General features: G+C 36.0%; 1 protein-coding gene across 6 annotated transcripts in view; it reads left to right on the top strand.

Annotated features, from left to right (window-relative positions):
* The window catches only part of ATG4C (autophagy related 4C cysteine peptidase), an 89,235-nt gene that overhangs the window by 52,433 nt on the left and 14,080 nt on the right, over nucleotides 1-22,722 (top strand). For 5 of the 6 annotated variants that reach the window (XM_078073021.1, XM_036091339.2, XM_078073020.1 and 2 more), the window contains exons 7-10: nucleotides 1,867-2,003; nucleotides 8,228-8,306; nucleotides 8,965-9,041; nucleotides 16,521-16,640. In XM_078073021.1, coding sequence (XP_077929147.1) covers nucleotides 1,867-2,003; nucleotides 8,228-8,306; nucleotides 8,965-9,041; nucleotides 16,521-16,640 — 413 coding nt within the window. The remainder of the gene's footprint in view (nucleotides 1-1,866; nucleotides 2,004-8,227; nucleotides 8,307-8,964; nucleotides 9,042-16,520; nucleotides 16,641-22,722) is intronic. The other variant, XM_078073022.1, reaches the window with a different exon arrangement.

The raw sequence follows: 22,722 nt of genomic DNA, 5'->3' as shown, positions 1-22,722 counted from the left end.
CCATTCAAATCACCTATGAGTCCCTTTTTTTCTTCTCCCATCTTGCATTTAACATATTAAGGAGTTCTTTAACTTACTGATCACTTTTAACCAGCTCCACATGACCATCCCATGATTGTTCCCTATCTTCACAATTACTGCCCTTGTTCGAGCTACTATCATCTCTTGTTAGATTACTGCGGCTACTTTCTTTTCTTTCTTTACTTTTTTTTTTTAAGATTTATTTATTTGAGAGAGAGAGAGAGAGCATGTGAGTGTGGTGAGGAGGGGGAGGGACAGAGGGAGAGCCAGAGAGAGACTCTCAAGCAAACTTCCCACTGAGTGTGGAACCCGATGCAGGGCTTAATCTCAGGACCCTATAGATCATGACCTGAGCTGAAATCAAGAGTTGGATGCTTAACTGACTGAGCCACCCAGGCGCCCTATTTTCTAATTGTTCTCTGTGCTTCAGCCCTTGCCCCTACAGCCTGTTCTCAACACAGGAACCACACTAGTAAAGTGTAAGTCAGATTAGGACATTCCTTCTCTTAAAAACTCTTTAATAGCATGCTGTCTCACTCAAAGTAAAAACTGCAGTCTTTAAAATGGCCTTTAAGAGTTCATGCAATCTGGGGGCACCTGGGTGGCTCAGACGGGTAAGCATCTGCCTTCGGCTCAGGTCGTGATCCCAGGGTCCTGGGATTGAGACTCTCATTGGGCTCCCTGCTCAGCGGGAAGTCTGCTTGTCTCTCTCCCTCTGCCCCTCACCCTCGCTCGTGCTCTCTCTCTCTCTTGCTCTGCTCTCTCTCAAATAAATAGATAAAATCTTAAAAAAAAAAAAAAGTTCACAGAATCTGTCTTCATTCTCCCCCAGTGTTTCACTTTATCTCCTAACCTTATTTTGTATTATTTTACACCTTGCCAACTTCCCTCCAGAAACACAGGCCTCTTGTTCCTGGAATATGCTGGCTATGATTCTGCCTTAAGGCATTTGCATTGACTGATCTTTATACCTGGAATGCTCTTCCCCCAAGTTTTGGCATTTTTTGGTTTCTTACTTCGTCTTGACTTAAATGTTATGTTTTTCCTAAGGCCCTCCTTACCACCTTATTTTAACCCCCCATGCCCACCCCCCACGCCTACATTTCCTAGCCATCTTTCTCCCTTTTTCTTCAAAGCACTCATCACCATCTGACATCTTTTTTAAAGATTTTATTTATTTGAGTGAGAGAGAGCGTACACAAGTGGGAGGGAGTGGCAGAGGAAGAGGGAGAAGCAGACTCACTGACGTGGGGCTTGATCCCAGCATTCTGGGATCATGACCTGAGCCGAAGGCAGATGCTTAACCGGCTGAGCCACCCAGGCGCCCCAACCATCTGACATATTTTTTTTTTTTTTTTTTTTTATTCACTTGAGACACAGATACAGAGAGGGAGAGAGAGAGCATGAGCAGGGAGAGAGGCAGAGGGAGGAGGAGAAGCAGGCTCCCGCTGAGCCAGGAGCCCGATGTGGGGCTCGATCCCAGGACCCTGGGATCATGACCTGAGCCGAAGGCAGATGCTTAACCATCTGAGCCACCCAGGCGCCCCTGACATATTTTATATTTTACTAATTTACTGTCTATTTCCTTATATTAGAGTATATGATCTATGAGGACAGGGTTTTCCTCTATTTTGCTCACTGGTAAAACCCTTAATGCCATATAGTAGCTACTCAATAAGTATCTGCTGGATGTATAAATGAGGTAGACATTTTTTAACTCATTGAGACCTTGATAGTGATATCAGAGATTAGATGACTGGCCATTGGGGAGGAGGGATTAGAGTAAAAATATTTCTGAAAATCATTTTTATAAAATTTAATACATATTTATTGTATTTTTCTCAGTTTACAGTTCTGATGTAATTGATAAACAGTGCACTTCCATGGCCTCTGATAATATAGATGACAAAGCTGTTATTATTCTAATCCCTGTTAGACTTGGTGGGGAAAGAACCAACACCGACTACTTAGATTTTGTAAAGGTATGAAATAACATTTTTTTTAAGGCAATGCTAGCTAATATGAAAAATACAGAAGGTTTGCAGTCTTTTTTCTATGAAATTGGTAGTGATGATTTTATAAAGCTTGATATTAGAAATTTTAAATTTCAGATTGTAAGATCAAATATGATTTGAAGGGTATGATGTTCTATGATCAAGTAAAAAGCCTTTTAAACTTCTTGTAGCTAATCAAGGAGACATAGATGCAGCAATAATCATAATCTATAATATGTCTACAGTACCCATTATCCCTATTTGTGATTGTTTGAAAGTATGTACCTTTATTTATAAAACCCACATTAAACTATTTTGAGATAATTATTGAAACAAACTGAGTTTGCTGTTATCACTGTTTTATCTCTTAACTTGATTCCTGTGCCACCATAAGGTCAATAAATAGAATGACTATTTATTTATATAGACAGAAATGATGAAGATAGTATGGGGGAAGATTCCATCTTGGTTTTCTTTATATTAACCAGTTAAAAATCTGTTCTATTTGAGAACACATAATTCTTTTTTCCAGATGAACCTGTCTAATTATATTGTCTTGTTTTGGGCACCAAGACGTTCAGTTGTCACACAACTTTAACTTAAAAGAATTTTTTAAAATTTCAGTATAGTTGACACACAATGTTACATTAGTTTCAGGTGCACAACATAGTGACTCAACTTCTCTATATGTTATGCTGTGCTCACCACAAGGGTAGCTCCCATCTGTCACCATACAATGCTCTTACAGTGTCCTTGACTACATTCCCTATGCTGTCTTTTATGACTGTGACTTTTTCATTCCACAACTGGAAGCCTGTATCTCCCATTCTTCTTTACTCATTTTGCCCATCTCCCCCGCCTCCCTTCTCTCTGTATTTATAGATCTGATTCTGTTTTTTGCACAAAACTTTAACTTTTGAAATACTTAGTTTTGGTTAAGATTATAGCATTTATATTATTTTCATAGTTTTAATAAAGTTTCTCATCTTTTCAGGGCCAGAGATGGACTTGCTCTTTGAATGGAGTGTTATGGCATATAGTAATCTTGAAATTTGTCTTTTATGTTTCAGTAACAGTTTGTTCCCCGTGTGAAGCCTCATGGTCCATGTGTATATGGGTGGAACATATATCCTCACTATAGACTCTGCTGTTTCTAAAAATCTAGAGCAGTTATTTTCAATACATGAGATACGGAAGTTTTCTAGCTGGTATATTGGCTTTTCGTAATAGTTACTAAAATTCTGCAGGCGTACATGTTACTAATAATACCAATACTATACGATATCGATAACATATGAATCCCCTAGGTAGAAGTGGGGTTTTGATTTCTAACATGTGGACTCTGTAGTAAAGTTAATGGTAGAATGTGGGAAGTTATGAACCATTTCATCTAGCAAATTCATTGAGGGTTTTGGGACTTCTGGCATGTTGCCACGTCTCAGTAGGTTGTAGTCAAGTCTGAACTAGATTCCCTCTGCCTTTTCTATAACCATGAAAAGACTAGAAACTGAGACAATCTTGGAACTCACTCCTTTAGCCAAACCCCGATTTCTAGTGGAATGGGCTGCAGATGGCTTCAAGGCATGTTTCATCTAGCTGACGGCTTTGCTACTTGGTGGTATTAATATTTTTTATCAGATGGTAGGACTGCCTCATGCTCTTGAATGATTTATTAGAGCCTGAAGTGTAGTAAACAAACCATAGTTAGCTATTAAAGTGATCTTCAGTACCCAACATATAGGAGTTGCTCAACAAATACTTGTTAACGCTCATATTTGTGTAATACTTTTAATACAGTTATATTTCATTTTGCCTTCACAACAGCTAGGAACTATCTTATCTTTATAAAACAGAAAAGACAGATGTTGAGTCATAAGTTTAAGTTCAGATAGCAAACTGGTAACCGACCAGAATTTTTGTAATTTTCATATTTTTCCCTAAAATATGGACTTTTATTTTTAAAAATATTTTATTTATTTATTTATTTAGCATGAGTGGGGAAGAGGGGCAGAGGGAGAGAGAATCTTAAGCAGACTCCCTACTGAGCGCAGAGCCTGACGCAGACTTACGACCCTTAGATCACAACCTAAGCCAAAACCAAGAGTTGGATGCTCAACCACCTGAGCCACCCAGGTGCTCCTAAAATATGGACTTTTAAAAATGTAATCCTCTTTGAGCTTCTACCAGTTTAATTTATACATTTTATACATTTAAATTTTTCCAATTATTGGCAAAAAATGGCAGAAATGGCTGAGTGAAGTAGATTATATGCTATGTGTTATGTTTGCTTAGGGGTTGGTTGGGTCAAAAGCCAAAATGATAACTTGTAAAGAGGCATTCACTTGGAACTGAAAAAATAGAGTATCTGGTGGTCCTAAAAGAAGAATAATCTTCTTCCTCTTTCAATTCTTCTTCCTCCTCTATTCTCCTTTCTCTTTCTTCACCTCTATCTCCACCACCATTCCACGCTTCCTACTCCATCTCCCTCTCCCTCTCTCCCTCCACTTCCTCCTCCTTCTTTGTCAGCAGTTGTATTTTTTCCTGCCAAACCATTGCGCTTGTACTCTCTAAAATTCACCACTCAGTTCTATTTTTCAAATTTATTAATCAAGGTAATTCTAATCTTTCAGAGATGGTACCATCCCCTGCTACTTTCTGTGAGGAGAAAGAAACTTGGTGTGGTGCTTTATCAGCTCTTAGCTCAGGAAGTTTATTTATTTATTTATATTTTAAAAGACCTGGAATGGGGAAAATCTAATATGTTCTCCTTCTCCAGCAAGACAAATTAGGACTTTTCTTTTTGACTGATTACTTCAGTCTTATTTATTGCTTCATGGGTATAGCTCAATAAATTCTCACCACTAGATAACTGTGAAGAAGCTTTTTTAGGAACTGAAGAATGTTTCAGGTTTCCAAAGATACAGTCTCTTATATGTAATGGCATTCTAGTTCCTCATCTGCTTCTAAGTGTTTATTGCTAAATCTGCTCTAGTCTGTTGCAAAGGAAATATAGATGTCAGGAACCAAAGTCTTTATTCCATTACTTGGAGTCATTCTTTTTTGCTGAGGAGAGTCATTGATGATTCTTGCTATATATATTTTGTCTTTTCTTGGCTATGAGGGACTAAGAACTTTCACTTCCTCATGGTTCTTTCTGTCAGAAACATTGTGTGTCAGCTGATCAGACTGCCTCAAGTTGAAGTAAGGCACTCTCCAATTAAGGATTTTTATTTGAGGGGAAAAGAACAGAACAACAGACTATTAATGGAATCATAATAAAAATAGAATAATAACATTTTATTATTTTCTGTATAATTTCAGCTTAATTTGTTAGCTCTAAAATTTTAACCTATGCCTTCTTTGTTTTATTTAACTTTTTTAGTTGCAGTTCTCCTTTCCAAAAAACCTCTATGATATTTTCACATGACTGAAAATATACAAAGGTGTTATTTTCTCTAAAGGGTTATTTATAACAGGGAGGATCTGGAAACAAATACTCATGATGGAGATTTTAAAGCATGTTGTGCTATTTTCATAAAATCGAATATTTTACAGCCATTAGGTATTATACTAGTGATCTATATTTATTAGTAGAAAAAGATGTTTACAACATAATGAGTGACTCAAGTTAAAACAGCATATGTAGTGTGAAGCCTCATACGTAAGATCGTATTCATAAGTCTCTACATGATCTCTATGTAACATAGATCAAGTTCAAGAAGGTGTTCCCCAAATATTAATAATGATGAGCTCTGTGTGTTGGGGTTTTGGGAAATTGTTAGTTTTTTAAAAAAAAATTAGTTTATTTAAGTAATCTCAACACCCAATATGGGACTTGAATTTATGACCCTGAAATCAAGAGTTGCATGCTCTTTTGACTGAGCCAGCCAGGCACCCAGGAAATTTTTACTTCTTTTTTTAAGTAGGCTCCATGCCAAGTATGGAGCCCAAAGTGGGGCTTGAACTCAGGACCTTGCAATCAAAACCTGAGCTGCAATCAAGAGTTGGATGCCTGACATACTGAGCCATCCAGGCCCCCCAATTTTTACTTTTTAATATATACTCTATGGGTGTTTTTAAAATAACAACCAGATATTATTATTTTTTAAAGATTGATTGATTGATTGATTGATTGATTTTAGAGAGAGAGAGAGAGAGAGAGTGCGTGTGGCAGGGAGGGGCAGAGGGAGAGGGAGAGAGAATCTCAAGCCGACTCCATGCTGAGTGTGAAGCCCTATGTGGGGCCCCATTTCACAACCCTGAGATCACGACCTCAGTGGAAACTAAGAGTCAGGCGTTCAACTGACTGCACCACCGAGGCGCCCCAACCACATATTATTTTTAAGAAAATAATTAAAAAAAAAAAACTCCATGGTTTGATTACTTGTTAAAGGGGAAAAAGTATTAGTTCATATAGTTTATATTTTTATTAATTTATTTTAAAGATTTATTTATTTTGAAAGAGAGAGAATGCAGTGGGAGGGGCAGAGGGAGAGGGAAAGAGAGAATCTAGAGCATACTGACTGCTGAGTGTGGAGCCCAATGCGGGGTTCCATCTCACAACCCTGAGATCACGACCTGAGCCGAAACTAAGAGTTGGATGCTTAACCGGCTGAGCCACCCAGGCACCGCATGTACTCGTTATTTTTATATGTTCTAGATTTCAAAACATTCTGTCATTTAAGAGAAGGAAAGTTTAACTATTATTTAATACTTCTGGGGTTTTATCATTATTAGTGTTTTCTAACTTTATAACATATGCTATATATATATATATATGCATAATATAAGCTAAACTATTGACAAGAGTTTACATGATTCCACTGGACATGTTTTTTAAAAGGTATAGAATTATTGGGGCACCTGGGTGTCTCAGTCGGTTAAGTGTAGGGCTCTTGGTTTCAGCTCAGGTCATGATCTCGGGGTTGTGAGATCAAGCCCCACGTCCGGCACCATGCTCAGCTTGGAGTCTGCTCCAGATTCTCTCTCTCCCTATCCCTCCCCCTTTGCTCTCCTCTAAAATAAATAAATAAATAATACAATACAAAAAGACAATCTTTAAAGATTTTATTTATTTATTTATTTATTTGACAGAGAGAGACATAGAGAGAGAGGGAACGCAAACAGGGGGAGAGGGAGAGGGAGAAGCAGGCCTCCCGCTGAGCAGGGAGCCCGATGCGGGGCTCGATCCCAGGACCCTGGGATCATGACCTGAGCTGAAGGCAGACTCTTTTTTTTTTTTTTTAAAGATTTTATTTATTTATTTGAGACAGAGAGAATGAGAGAGAGAGAGAGAGCACATGAGAGGGGTGAGGGTCATAGGGAGAAGCAGGCTCCCTGCCGAGCAGGGAGCCCGATGCGGGACTCGATCCAGGGACTCCAGGATCATGACCTGAGCTGAAGGCAGTCGCCCAACCAACTGAGCCACCCAGGCGCCCTGAAGGCAGACTCTTAACGACTGAGCCACCCAGGCGCACCCAAAAAGACAATCTTTAAAAAAAGGTTTAGAATTATTTGGCCCGCTTAAATAGAATTCTGCTTAGAATAGATGCTGAGGGGCACACTAAATAATTTATTGAGGTATCCCTGATATTTTATGATGAATAAATTAAGTTGACTCTAAGTGCAATAACAATTATTAATTGCCTTGGATTAAATTGTTTTCATTCGTCTTTATGTTTATTCCAATAAATGTATGAAATAGCATAAAAATGTGTCAAGTGAATGCTGTTGGTTAGAAAATGGTTTGTAGCTTAGGATTCTAAGACTCAAGATTCAGTGAAAACAGTAATAAGGTCTAAGGACTATTTCTAGTATTTCAGAAAGCCTGATGAAAATACTGTGTTATGATAAGTTGCACCAGCTACCCGAAAGGCCAAGTGTTTTGGCTCTGGCAGGAGTTTTATTGCCTTTATACGGTGACCTTATTTATTTCTGTATCTGGCACACAGTAATTGTTAATGTTGTTGAGTGACATGCTGATCAGAATAGATGATTTAGTCATGTTAATATTGAGTTATTTAAAGAAAATGGAAAATAGTGTGGTAGATAAAAGGATTTTAAAATATTCGGGCGTATGTAATAACAGTAAATCTGGCGGTGAAAAATTTGGCAACTACTACACATACTACTACTGCTAATACAAATTTGGTTGTTTTGAATAATTACCATTTGCCTCTTGACTCTAACTCTGACTTAATTTCTTTTGGTAGGGTATTTTAAGCCTTGAATATTGTGTGGGTATTATTGGTGGCAAACCTAAACAGTCATACTACTTTGCTGGATTTCAAGGTCAGTGATTTAGTAAAATATATTTCTTTATTGTTTTCTTTTATAAGTCAGAAAGTTAATTTGGGATCATTTGGAAACAGGATGATTAACAGAGCAAAATGAGTACCTTATAAATTCATCAGTCCTACCATAGCCACTCATTTGTCATTTGGTCCACAACATAATTGGATTCTGTAAAATGTATGTTTAATTTCTGTTATTGCATAAACAGGCATAATTTATTGGTTTCACTAAACTTCAGAAGACATTGCTGCCACATTCTGGCAGTTACTATTTACATATTTACTTTTTACCAGTTTTAGTGGTGCTAGTTGATGATAAAATGACAAGCAATATGTTCTTCCTGTCAGGATAAAGTAGTGCAATACATTTTTCATATGCAAACTGTAGAATATAATTGTGTGTTTGTGAAAGTAATTTTATCACCAAAAATTAAATGACAGTCTCATCACTTTATAAAAATTCTGCTTATACAAGCATATTTGATTATGCAAAAGTTAATCTGTCCTGTGCAAACCTATGTTTCAGTCAATGAATATCAGTCTGGCAAGCTGTTACTCCCAGGTTTTTTTCAGCTATTCTACATAGAAATTGGATTGTAAGCAGTGTAATAATAAGGTGTTTTTTGAATTACTTGTCTTCTGTTTTGTCCTTGTAGATGACAGTTTGATTTACATGGATCCTCATTACTGCCAATCTTTTGTAGATGTCAGCATAAAGGATTTCCCTCTTGAGGTACTATGGATAAAGAGCTGGTACTGTTTTCTTACCATATGAAGCAAACTCTAAGTATGTAGAGATGTGCTAGACAGCTATGCTTTTATGGTATTACAAGTTAATAATATTTTACTGATTTATAAAACCATACTCCACACAGTGGTCAAAGGTTAAATAATTTGTTGCTGAATTTTAATTTATGACACACTTTCTTCTTCATTTATCTTTGTCTCTAACTGGTTAGATATCCTAGCCCTACCAAAATAAATGATCAAGCCTCCAAGTTATTTTGTAGATAAACAGCTAAATATTACTGAAGAATTTAAAATGTTAGGCATGTTTAATAAAAAGAAAAAGGGGGGGAAGAAAAAGATGATGGAGTTGGGTTAGAATGACAAAGTGACTTGAGACTACCTGCTAAATTATTTTAAGTATAATAGTTGAGTCTTAGCCCCTAGTTGAGTTTTTCAAGAGCTAAGCTGGGTTTCTAATATTTGTTTTAGCTCTGATTTTTTTTTTAAGATTTTTATTTGAGAGAGAGAGAGAGAGAGCACAAGCAGGGAGGAGAGGGAGAAGCAGGTTCCCTGCAAGCACGGAGCCCAATGTGGGGCTTGATCCCAGGACCCTGAGATCATGACCTGAGCCGAAGGCAGATGCTTAACCAACTGAGCCACCCAGGAGCCCCAGCTTTGATTTTTTTTTTAAGATTTTATTTATTTATTTGAGAGAGAGAGAGAGCACGAAGTTGGGGGCAGAAGGAGAGGGAGAAGCAGACTCCCGCTGAGAAGGGAACTGGATGTGGGGCTCAATCCCAGGACCCTGAGATTGTGACCAAGCCGAAGGCAGACTAGCTGACTGAGCCGCCCACATGCCCGTTTTAGGTCTGATTTCTTAACATATTGTTTTCCTTTATGTCGGGTCATTTGTGATCCAGTATTTTATTTTTAAATTTTATTATTACTTTATTTATTTATTTTTTTAAAGATTTTATTTATTTATTTGACAGAGACAGACACAGTGAGAGAGGGAACACAAGCAGGGGGAGTGGGAGAGGGAGAAGCAGGCTTCCCGTGGAGCAGGGAGCCCGATGTGGGGCTCGATCCCAGGACTCTGGGATCATGACCCGAGCTGAAGGCAGACGCTTAACGACTGAGCCACCCAGGTGCCCCTATTATTACTTTAAAAAATATTTATTTATTTAATAATCTCTATGCCCACTGTGGGGTTCGAACTCACAACCCTGAGATCAAGAGTTGTACATTCTACTGACTGAGCCAGCCAGGCATCCCAGTGACCCAGTATTTTAATTCAGAAAATTTTGAGAGTGCATAAGTGAGACATGTTGTTGCTTTTACAGACTTTTAAAATAATCATAATCACTTGAGTGGCATGGATCACTAATTCTCAAGGAAATATGGTTTAATACTTATCTTGGTAATAGTTTCCTAGCTAATATTAATATCTAGTAGTATTTAAAGGATAGATTATGAAAATAAACTGTAAGATTAAAATCTGGTTCTGAGGGGCGCCTGGGTGGCTCAGTTGTTAAGCGTCTGCCTTCGGCTCAGGTCATGATCCCAGGGTCCTGGGATAGAGCCCCACCTCGGGCTCCCTGCTCAGCGGGGAGTCTGCTTCTCCCTCTCCCTCTGTGCTCCACCTTCTTGTGCTCTGTCTCTGTCAAACAAACAAACAAATAAATAAATAAAATGAATCTTAAAAAAAAAATCTGGTTCTGAAAGATACATTATAAAACATCCTAGCATTCTTTGTAAACTATTACCTGAACTAAAAGTACAAGTATCTTAAGGCCAGAGATAAGGTTTGCTTTCTGTTTTCTTCCTTCATAGTTTCTTACATGTAGACCTTAATAAATATTTCTAGTTGACTGATACTGTGGGAGGCGTGACAGAATTTTGCTATGTGAACCACGTTGTAATTTTCTTTCAGCTGCGTGGTGGTCTTGTGGCACTGATTCCTGTGTCTAAGTTACATTTCCACTGTGCCATATTAACTCCTTAAAAAAGTAGATATTTGAAACTCAGATGGAAAATTATTCATAGCATTCTAATATTATCTAAAATAGGCGAATTAAAAAATTATTACTGTTGACTGTTTTAACCAGTAGAGAAGGACTATTCTTCTGATATTTTGAAAGATTCTACAAAGGAACCAGGTGAGTGACTATCCTGGTTATGTCTGCACTAGCAATATTAGAAAGGCTGTAGCTTACTATTGGGAGGCAGGTGCATCAATACAAGCTTGAAGTTGGGTGTTGGTAATGAGAATGGAAAAGAGGAAATGATTTTAAGAGACTTTGCAAAGTTTGGTGAAGTTATGTAACTCTTGAAATGCACAGAAGCATTTATTTCTTATACAGTAGGACACTGAGAAAGTGGGTTTAGATTTATATTTTTGAGATGCTGGTAGAGTATCTCCACCTATCTGGGTAATTCCTCTGGACAGTTTTTCATTTTTCTTAGTTCAGGGATTTATCTTAGGCTATTTAGTGAATAGTATCATTTATTTTTCTATGAGAGTGTAATATAAAAACTATAGCAAGTTGCTTTTCTACAGAAATAAAATTTTACTTTTTGCTTTTGATCATATTTTAAGCTTAAAATGCTCCAACTGGAGGTATTTTAACTACCCTATATTATTAGCCGTCCTTGGCTTGTTATATAGGTTCTGTGTATTTATGCTATTGAAAATTTGCAATTGATTGACATAATTATATGAGCATTCTAAAACCACACTTATACCTCAATGATTAAAATTATTTTTTTAAAGATTCAATTTATTATTTGGGGGGGAGGGGGAGAGGGAGAGAGAAAGAATCTCAAGCAGACTCCATACTGAGCATGGAGCCTGACATGGGGCTCGATCTCATGACCCTGAGATCATGACCTGAGCTGAAATCAAGAGTTGGATGCTTAACCAACTGAACCACCCAGGCACCCAAAATTATTTTTGAAAGAAACTTTTTTTGATCAATACTTGTTTTTGGTCAATAGATGGAGAAATTAAAATCTTAGCTCTTTTATTCAATTCCATGTAAGTAATCACTTAGTGAGTGCTTTGAGTCCAATAGAATTATGAAAATTTAAGAAAGTATGATATCTGAATATTTTATATTAAAGAGATTTAGCAGATTACATCTTTTGTTGTTCTTATGGTAGTGAATTCCTACATATTTAGAGTTGAACTTTTAAAATTTTGAAACCAAATCAGACCAAGTATTCTTTTTTATTTTTTTAAAAGATTTTATTATTTATTTGAGAGAGAGACACACAGTGGGCACAAGTGGGGGGAGGGGCAGAGGATGAGGGAGAAATGTGTGTATTTAATAAGATTTCTCGGGGCGCCTGGGTGGCTCAGTCGTTAAGCGTCTGCCTTTGGCTCAGGTCATGATCCCAGGGTCCTGGGATCGAGCCCCATATCGGGCTCCCCGCTCCGCGGGAAGCCTGCTTCTCCCTCTCCCACTCCCCCTGCTTGTGTTCCCTCTCTCGCTGTGTCTCTCTCTATCAAATAAATAAATAAAAATCTTTAAAAAAAAAAAAAAAAAGATTTCTCAAACCAGAGACTATTGCTTCATGTTATTTATGATACACTTTCAGAACGACCAGTTCTAACTCTTATAAATAACAAATTCTGTTCTATTATGTTTTTGCATTTTTTTTATTATGTTATGTTAGTCACCATACATTACATCATTAGTTTTTGATGTAGTGTTCCATGATTCATTGTTTGTGTATAACACCCAGTGCTCCATGCAGTACGTGCCCTCTTTAATACCCATCACCAGGCTAACCCATCCCCCCATCCCCCAAATTCTATTCTATTATTAAGACAATATTTGATTTACTAAATACTAATATTCTACTAATAATGCAAGAAAAGTCTTATTAATAGACATGTTAGTCTGTTGTGATTCCTGGGCCCTCAGTTTCAAGTTTCAGATTTTAGGATGTCCACACAGTGGTGATTATTTTAATCTGCCCTAGTAAAATCAAAGAATAGTGACATTAAAGCTTAAGAATGATGTGATGTGATTAGATAGTTAGATGAGTGAATTCATCACTGAAAGATGTACGCTTTATGAATTACACATGTGAACTGCAGTTAGTAGGAGGTGCTTTATAGTAAGGGTATTCTCTAACTATCTTAGGAAGCTCCATCTAAATCACCAAAATAGCATAGCTACACCTAAAAGTATTTGTTTCAGTATTATTTGTATGTTTAGGTAATAGGATCCACTATTCCAAAAAAATAAGCCTAGACAGTACTTGGTATTTAGTAGGCACCTAGTAACTATTTGTTGAGGCAGTGAATAAATAATGTATTGAAAAGTGAAATAAATGGGAATTGACTCACCTTGACTAATTTTTTCACAAACATATTTCATTGTCACGGAAGTGTATCTAGTAAATACTCCCTAAAATGTGTTTATAGAGGGTGCTACTCTTACCAATCTTCAGAATTTTAAAAATTAAAAAAGCAATTGTAAGTACATAGCTCAAAGCATTATCACAAAGTAAATACAGCTGTGTAACACCCTTTGGGAAAATATTTTAAAGTCTAACTTGTTCTGCAATAAACAGAAATGATTCTGAATTATCAATTAATGTTGGCTTGACTTCAGAATCTTCTTGGGTGAGTGAAAAAATATAATTTTTAGTTTTAAAGTATAAAATGCCTCTTTGTAAATATGAGTCCTAGTACTCATAAAGTTACACCCAATAGTAATTTCAGTTATCATTTATCAGAAATTTATATCTGTGTTTTTGTGAATAATTTAAAAAGATCTTTATAGATACCAAAACAACCAGGAATAACACTGTAGTGTTTGTCATTACTATCTGTGATCATTGAGGCAATACAGTGAAACAACACTAAGCCTATTTGGTTTAGTCTTACTGGTTTTTACATGAAAACATAATTTAGCATAATGTAGGACATCCTTGTAGATGAGTTTAAAAAATACTTTCTTGGACCCTGTAAAAACCTTTGCCCCTTCTTTCTTATCCCCAAGTAGTAAAAACTAAGCATTCCTTATTATTGGCTTTGGAAGGAGTAGGGTGATTATTTTTAGATAGCTTATATGTATGTAGAATAACTTTTTAAAAAAAGATTTATTCATTTGAGAGAGAGAGAGAGAGAGAGAGAGAGAGAGAGAGAATACAAGTGGGGAGGAGGGGCAGGGGGAGAGGGGGTAGAAGCTGATCCCCTGCAGAGCCTGACACAGGGCTCCATCCCAGGTCCTGGGTTCATGACCTGAGCCGAAGGTAGACGCTTAACCGACTGAGCCACCCAGGCGCCCCTAGAATAATTTTTTAAATATGACCTAGAGCCTTTTGTGCCTTATACACTAATATACTCTTGTATATTGTTAACAAGTTTATGTAGCTCTTCTGTGCCTTTTTAGATTTGTTTTCAATAAAACAGATAAATAAAGCAGGTGAAACAGTGTTGAAAAAAGTCCAACTAAGACGATACTTGTGTTGACTCCTACTTTGGAGACTCGAGTTTAGTTAGGTTGGATCTCACTATATAAAGTAAGTATTGGCTAAGCATTTTATAGAAGTCATAGTTTTGAAAACACATTTGTTTGGCTATATTTACTGCAATGATAGTGGATTTGAATCTAATATATGATTGAACTATCTACAAGGGAAAAAAGCAGCTTGAATATATGCATTTTGCATATCCTCTTGTGATAACATGGGACACTAATTGGATCACCGGGATGGATATAGGGGGAGAGAAAAGAGTGATTTTGACTGATTTACCATGAACATAAGTATGAAAGCCTATGAAAGCCTATGTATTTTAATAGATAGTTTCAAGTTAAAATCCCTTAGTTTTAGGTATTAAATGTAGGGAAATTTTAATTTTATGGGTTCAAATTCAGCCTAGATCATTTTTTTTTTTTTGAGAGAAAGAACACATGTGCACAAGCAAGTGGGGGAGAGGCAGAGGGAGAGGGATAGGGAGGGAGAATCTTAAGCAGGCTCCATCCCCAGCGTAACTCAGATGGGGGGTTCCATCTCACAACCCTGGGATCATTACCTGAGCCAAAATCAAGAGTCGGATGCTTAACCGACTGAGCCACCCAGGTGCCCCCAGATCATTTCTTAATTGAGCTTATTCTTTAATTAAAAAATACAGAATATACAACAAAGAATTTCTCACACCTGTCTACCATCTGCCCAGTTTTCTCTCTGTCCCCTAAACTTGTTAATTTTGGTATATCCTTACAGTTCATTTATACAAACATAAACAAATATGAATATATATATATATATTTTTATGGCCCTCCTTTTTTACATGTAAACATTTTTTTATACACAGAAAAACAGACTTTGGTAGCCTCAGTGATTTTTAAGGACAAGATATCTGAGCATTCAAGCAGTTAAAAAAAAATCTTTTAGGCAAAGCACCAGAATGTGGTGGTGAAGGAAAAAAAGACTGGAGTGATTAGCTTTATATGCTTCCCTTTTCTTTTGTATTTTCTAAAGATCCCAGACTCTACCAGTTATCTATATCCCATTAGCAAGAGCAGAGAGGCTAGCACAGCTTTCCCAGCCAATATATTATATCTGTGGCACTGTGACCACATGAGAAAAGTGAACTGAAGGGACAGGACTGGTAAGGAGGAGAGCAAGGACCATAAGAGAACAATTTTCAACTGTGTCCCATATGGGAATAAACAAGAATTTAAAGTAAAGCATAGAAGAGGGGGTTGGGAGAATATGCAATTATGTACTGATTGTGTCAACCGCTAAAACTCTGAAGTTGACCTCTTTTCATATCATAATGGAACATTTACATAAATCTGTGTATTTGTTTATAAAGTCTTGGTATCCTTATTAAAGGATTTTTAAACATTAAAAAAAAATCTCAAAAAAGGGGCGCCTGGGCGGCTCAGTCGGTTAAATGTCTGCCTTCGGCTCAGGTCATGATCTCAGGGTCCTGGGATCGAGCTCCCTGCTCAACGGGGAATCTGCTTCTCCCTCTGCCCTCCCCCCAACCCTGCTTGTGTTTGCTCTCTTTCTCTCTCAAATAAATAAATAAAATCTTTAAAAAAAAATCTCAAAAAAACCCACCAAAACCCCAGGCTTAATTGAATTTTCATAGAAATAACTAACTTGATTCTAAACCTTGTACTAGCTTATGTATGTCTTTTCCAGTGGCACATTTTCCCTCCCTTCTGCAAGTGTTAGAAATGCACACCACTTTGACACACGTGTTTTCTTTTACAGAATGGCACTAATGCCACAGAAGGTGGAGATGTGAATCGAATGTAAACAATGTTGGCTGTCATGTTTTACAGCTTTGGAGAGTGGAAAGGACCATTTACATAGGACAGACTAAAACACTGTTTGAAAGCATATTTATGAGAAAAGCTAGATGGCAAATTTTAAATTAAGTAATATCTTGTATATATTCAAGTCCATCAAATAAAACTAAATTAATCCTAAAGAACTTTTAAAATTGCAGACATTCCACTGTCCTTCTCCCAAAAAGATGTCATTTCGAAAAATGGATCCTAGCTGTACAATAGGATTTTACTGTCGAAATGTTCAGGACTTCAAACGAGCTTCTGAAGAAATCACTAAGGTACTTTTATTTAAAATATTATAATATTTGTAAATGACCTAAATTTTATTAGAGATAACCTATCAGAGGACAAAAATCTGTAAATTATTCTTTTGTAAATTTTCCTCTTGAATGTTAATATTATTAGGAATATTGTGAACCAGAAAATAAAACTATTTGGGGACTCCTAGCCTTTGAGACTAATGAAACCAACTAGTGACCAGCTGAAAGTATCAATTGCTCCACTAGGTGGCACTGTTGAAATAAAAATCCCTTTGCAAACTAGCCATGTGCAAGCAATTAGGTTATATTTTATTTGAAGAGGATTTTAAAAGGGCAATACCTTAGGGGGTAGAAAAAAATTAATGAAGTATTTGATCAAGCCAAATTGTGCATTATTTCTTGTTAGTCCAAGTGCTTCTTTGATTTTTTTTTAAAGAGAAATGGTATTTTTGGATTTCTCAGAACTGCTTTATAAAATGAGCTGTGTTGTTACCTTCCAATAAGCTTGTCTAATCTGATCTGTTCTACTTATAGGATCTTTGAAATAGGTTTATTTAACTCCCTCTCATTACCTCTAAACTTCTGCATTTTTTTTGGTCCTTGAGTACTGCTAAAACATTTATAGAACCTTAAGGTCTGTCTGTATTTAATACTTTAGAAAATAAAAAGGATTACTTATTTAGGAAGTAAGCACAACTGGATGGCTGTCTTTATTAGTATCAATAATTATAGGCTATCATTTTATGGTAAGTAAAACCAATACTAGACTCATTTTTTGGAATTTTTAACTTGAGCTCAGGTGTAATAGTACTCATTACTGCTTTAATTTCCAGTTAGTTTTCTTCTGGAAAATGGACCTGATGGGTTGAAATTTGATTTTTACAATGTAAGAATAGAATGAAAAAGTTAAATAAAAAAGTTTCATATAAGCTTAGTTTACTTGACCTGCCCTGCAAAAGAGGAAATTTAACAGGAAGATGACAGAAAAATGAATGAGAGGAGAAAATGAGATATGTGAGAACCTTTCCTTATTCTACATTTCTCATAGTTGTCGTCTTTTCATTCTCCTTTTTAACCCAGAGGGCCAAGTGAACGGAACAAAATGTGTCTTCTCCGTTTCCCCCCTCTTTTAATTACTTGAAGTTATTATATACGTTTGTTTAATTTTTCTTTGGCAACTCTGTAAAGTATCATGTCAAATATGTGCTAAAATACACAAATCCAGCTGATATTATAATATAGAGTGATGTTGATGACCATTTCCCATTTGAAGCCCTGTTGCTGTTTATGCTAGTTTTTTTTCTCTCTAGGTGAAAATAAGTGTGTTTAAAACTGTAAAGTAGTCTATTCCTGGAATAGAAACAAATCAAATTATTACCAAATTGAAGAAACAAGATGAACAAATGAGTTGCATGTTGATGTTTTCTGATTAAAACTTACAGTTTTTGTGGGTTATATATATATATGTATATATATATAATATATTGCCTATATATTTATAAGTGTATGTATTTATATATATTATGGTTTTTACATGGGAAAAATACTTAGAAATTATTGCTCATGATGCATCAGAGTAATATGCAATATTTAAACAAAGGGAAACCATATTGAAATATCATTTGGAAGTACTGAGAATTTTGCCAGAGTCAATTAACTTTATTTAATAATAGTGTTGTTCTTAAGTTAATAGCTTTTCATAGCAGTATCAAAAACTCTCTTTGTTGATTAATAACTTGATCATTTACTTTTGCTTGGAAGGTTGTAAGTTAAATAGTTTTCCTTTTCATCTTAAAAACTGAACTTGGCAGTTTTATGTTAAACTTACTTTTTTCTCTTTAAAAATTAAAACAATTTAAATTATTTGTTTCAATACAGGATATAATTTCAGTTGTCTCATTTTGAAAATAAAGCTAGGTAGCCTAGATTCTCATGTTTAATTTGTAATGCTGTATGGATGAGTATTCTAATGCCTTATACTATATGATTTTTAAAATATTAATAAAAATTGTGAAATTAATTTAGTGTTTAGCAGAGCTCAGCCCAGCAAGTATCTGAGTAACTACCATGTTGAAAGTATAAAATGACCAAGCCATAATCCCTACTTTTGAACAGGTATAAGGCTTCTGCCCTCAAGTAGCATTTATAGGCCAGGAGAGGGAATAAGACAAGTACATACACATTACATTGAATATGATAAGCACCCGTACAGAAATAGAAAAAAATTGACAGAAGAAGGAAGGATGCTGAAATGAGAGCAATGTCACATCCAAGTCAAAGTTCTTTATTGTGATGGTGATATTTAATTTGGTCCTTAAAGTGTAGGCTTAAGGAGAAGGAATGTTACTTCAAGCAGAGGAAGTAACAAGAGGCAAGGTATTGGAAAAGGAAAATGTAGAGCTTGTCTAGAGAATGGCGATTAGTCCAACTTGTTAGGTGCCAAGGGTACATGTAGAGTAGGATTTCTGTCTTCTGACTGCCTAAATTAGGATCCTCTATGACTTGGGAGTCTGCAGTTCTAACAAGCCTCCCAGGTAGTCTTGTACAACAAATTTGAGAACTACTGGTGTAAGATTGCAACCCAAAGTGTGATACTTGATGTTTTTAGGTAGCACCAGCATACATATTTTAATCTATATGTATTTATTTATATTCATATTAGAAAAATATAACTGGCATATTAAACATGTGATTTCCTGTTAGTGATTTGTACAAGGCTATTTAAGTTAAAAACTATGGAAAGAAAAATAATCATTAATCGTAACAGAGATGGCGTACATAAAAAAATAATGAAGGAAGCATGTATGTGTCCAAGGCTTGGGAAACACTGCTGTAGGAAACAGCAAAGGATGAGGCTAGAAAAGGAAGTTGGATAATATTGTGGAGAGTCTTGAATGCCAAGCTGAAGAGGTCTGTAATTTAGCAATATGTTGATTTTATTAAATTATTTTTTAATTTCAAGCATACAGAAATATAGAGAATAACATAATAAATACCCATGTGCTACCATTGAGCATAAGGAAAAAAAATACGTATATAATTGAAGCATCTTAACCTTTCCCAATCTTACTCTTTTCCTTCCTTCTCAGTGGTAACTATTATCCTAAGTTAGTATATAAAACTCATATTTTATATTATATCCATAAACAACATATATTACTTTGCATGTTATTAAATTTATCAGAAATGGTATGTTTATATGAAAATGTATATATCCTGCAATTTGCTTTTTCATTTAATAGTGACTTAGAAATTAGATCTATACGTATTGGTCTAGCTTATTCATAACTGAATAGTAGTACATTTTGCAATGTACTACTTTTTATTTAAACTGTCTTTTGTTGATGGTCATCTAGCTTGTTTTTCAATTACAAATAATGTTTTTAAGAATATTCTTGTTTATCTCTCTTCATTTACGTGTACTACATTAACTGGGATTATTACAGTAGATACTCTAGATACACACTAGAGTGGAATTGCTGGGTCACAGGGTATGCATATTTTTAGATTTGCTGGATATTGTTAAATGCTCTCCAAAGTGATCATACCAAGCAGTGTATGAAAATTTCCAATGATTCACATTCTTATTAACACTTGATATTGTAAGAGTTTTATACTTTTAACCAATCTCATGGATATAAATCTCATGGATATAAATACATATAACTACATAGTATCTCTTTGTAGTTTTAATTTATATTTCTCTGACTAATAGTGAAATTGAGCATCTTATCAAAGTTTATTGGCCCTTTGGTTCCCCTTTTGTGAATTTATTTATTTCCTTTCTCTAATTCTCTGTAAGGTTATTTGAGTTGAAGGAAATCAAATCAAATTTATAATTCTGGATACTACCACTTGTTGGCTCAATGTGTTGAAAATATATTCTCCCAGGCTACTATTTTCACTTGTTAATGGTGTCTTTAATTTTAGTCAAATTCGTAAATCTTTTTCTTTATGGGCTTTGAATTTTTTATCAAAGAAATCTGTAATAACCGAAGTCACCAACAAATTTCCTACATTTCTTCCAAAAGTTTTACGTTTCACATTTAGAACTTGTATATGTCTTAAGATCTGCATCTTTTTGGGGGAAACATGGATAACTGGTTGTTCTAGCGTTATTTACTAAAAAGCCTAACCTTTCTTCATTGATTTGTAATGCCTTCTTCAAAGACTTGGATGAGGACAGAGCTGTGGGATGGGAGAGGAAGGAACTGTTTTGAGAGTTAGTGAAAGTAGAATCTATAAGACCAAGCAGTTTCTGGGACTGGAGGGCAAGTGAAAGGGAGGGCCCCAACAGTCTGCTGTACATCTATCTGAGTGTCTAGGAGAACAAGATCAATAGTTCATTAATATGACAGTTCAGGTAATCAGCAAGACTTGAGTGCGCTCACCCCTACCATTCTGCCAAAGCTCCTCTAGGGTCACTTACGCCCCCCACATTGCTAAGTCCATTGGTCATATCTTAGTCTTCATCCCACCTATCCTAACCTTAATATTTGCCATAGCTGAACACCCACTACACCTTCATACCTCTTCTTCATTTGGCTTCTACAACCACTCTCTTGGTTTTTCCCATTCTTCACTAGTTTTTCCTTCTCAATTCTCCTTTGTCTGTTCTTCTCCCCAGTCTCTTAATGTTGGAGCACCCTATGGCTTAGTCTTCAGTTCTCACATCTTTTTTATCTTGGTGATTTCATCTAGTCCTATAGCTTTAAATATCAATTATAAGTCAACTAAAACCAAGATCATGTCTTTAACTCAAACCTCTTTTTCCAATTATAGATTATGTATCTCCAAATGCCATTCAGCATCCTTTGTATGTCTGATGCACATTTCCAAAATCAAATTCTGATCTTCCTTTTCAAGCCTGTTTCTGCTCATAATTTTCCTCATCTCATTTAAGGGCAAATTTATCTGCTAAGGCCAAAAGCTTGGAGTTATCCTTACCTCCTTTCTCTCTCTCATATCCTATAACCAATTAGATGTTCAATATATATCTAGAATCAGACCACTTTTCATACCTCTACTGATACTATTACGGTCTGCAATGGCCTAATTTGGTTCTAAACCCCCATCCCCAAACCTATTCTTGATTTAGCAGCCTCGCTGATTTTCCTTTCCTCAGAAACCTGCATTGACTTTTCAGTTCACTTATAAATAAAAAAAACTCTTACCATATCCTCCAAGGCCCCAGATGATGTGTATCTCCATGCCCCATTCCCTCACCTCAAACCCTCATCTTCTTGCTCTACCCTCTTTCACTCTGCTTGAGTCATGTTGGCCTCCTTGCAGATGTCTAACCTAATGGCGATGGACTGGAATGCTTTTTTCCTCAGATATCTGTGGGACGGATTCCCTTGCTTCCTTTAATTGAGTCTTGGCTCAGATGTCTCCTCAGTGAGGCATAATCTGAGCACCTTATTTAAAGATGCAGTGTTCCCCACCATTCCCTCTTACCTTGTCATTTTATTTTTTCTTAGCACTTACTACTTTCTAATACACTATATAATTTACTTATCTATTATATTTATTATCTGTCTTCCCCAGTGGCATATAAACTTCACAAGGGCACAAATGTTTTGCCTGTTTTAGGTCATTGATGTATCCCAAAGCATCTAAAACAGTGCCTGGCCCATAGTAAGTACTCACTATGTTGAATGATGACTGTCTGGAGCTGGGTATGCACTGGTAAACAAGAAAGTTATGACTCCTAGCTTCATGAACATATGTCTAAGTGGACAAGATGAACGTTAAATCCACAAGTGGATAACAAAAATTTAAAATTCCATAAAAATATAGTGTTATGGACAAGAAAAATAGGAAACATATAATTTAATTTGGGGAGTACAAATTTTATAAGATTTATCCGTTGCATTTTCCTTAAGGTCCAGATAAAAGTCTGGGAATCATCCTGGATCCCTTGCTCTATCTCACAACCCATGCCCAAAATTCATCAGCAAAGTCTATCATCTCTCCTTTAGAATATATTTAGAATTTGGTGACTTCTCACCATTACCATTATTACCCTGGTACACCATTATATCTTCCTTGGGATTATTGTAGTAGCTTCTTAACTGATCTCCCTTGTTCTGTCTATAGG

This window comes from Halichoerus grypus, chromosome 5 (assembly GCF_964656455.1).
Source record: "Halichoerus grypus chromosome 5, mHalGry1.hap1.1, whole genome shotgun sequence".
NCBI classification, from domain to species: Eukaryota; Metazoa; Chordata; class Mammalia; order Carnivora; family Phocidae; genus Halichoerus; species Halichoerus grypus.
Note: the sequence above shows the minus strand (reverse complement) of the source record. Positions and strands in the feature narration are given on the sequence as shown.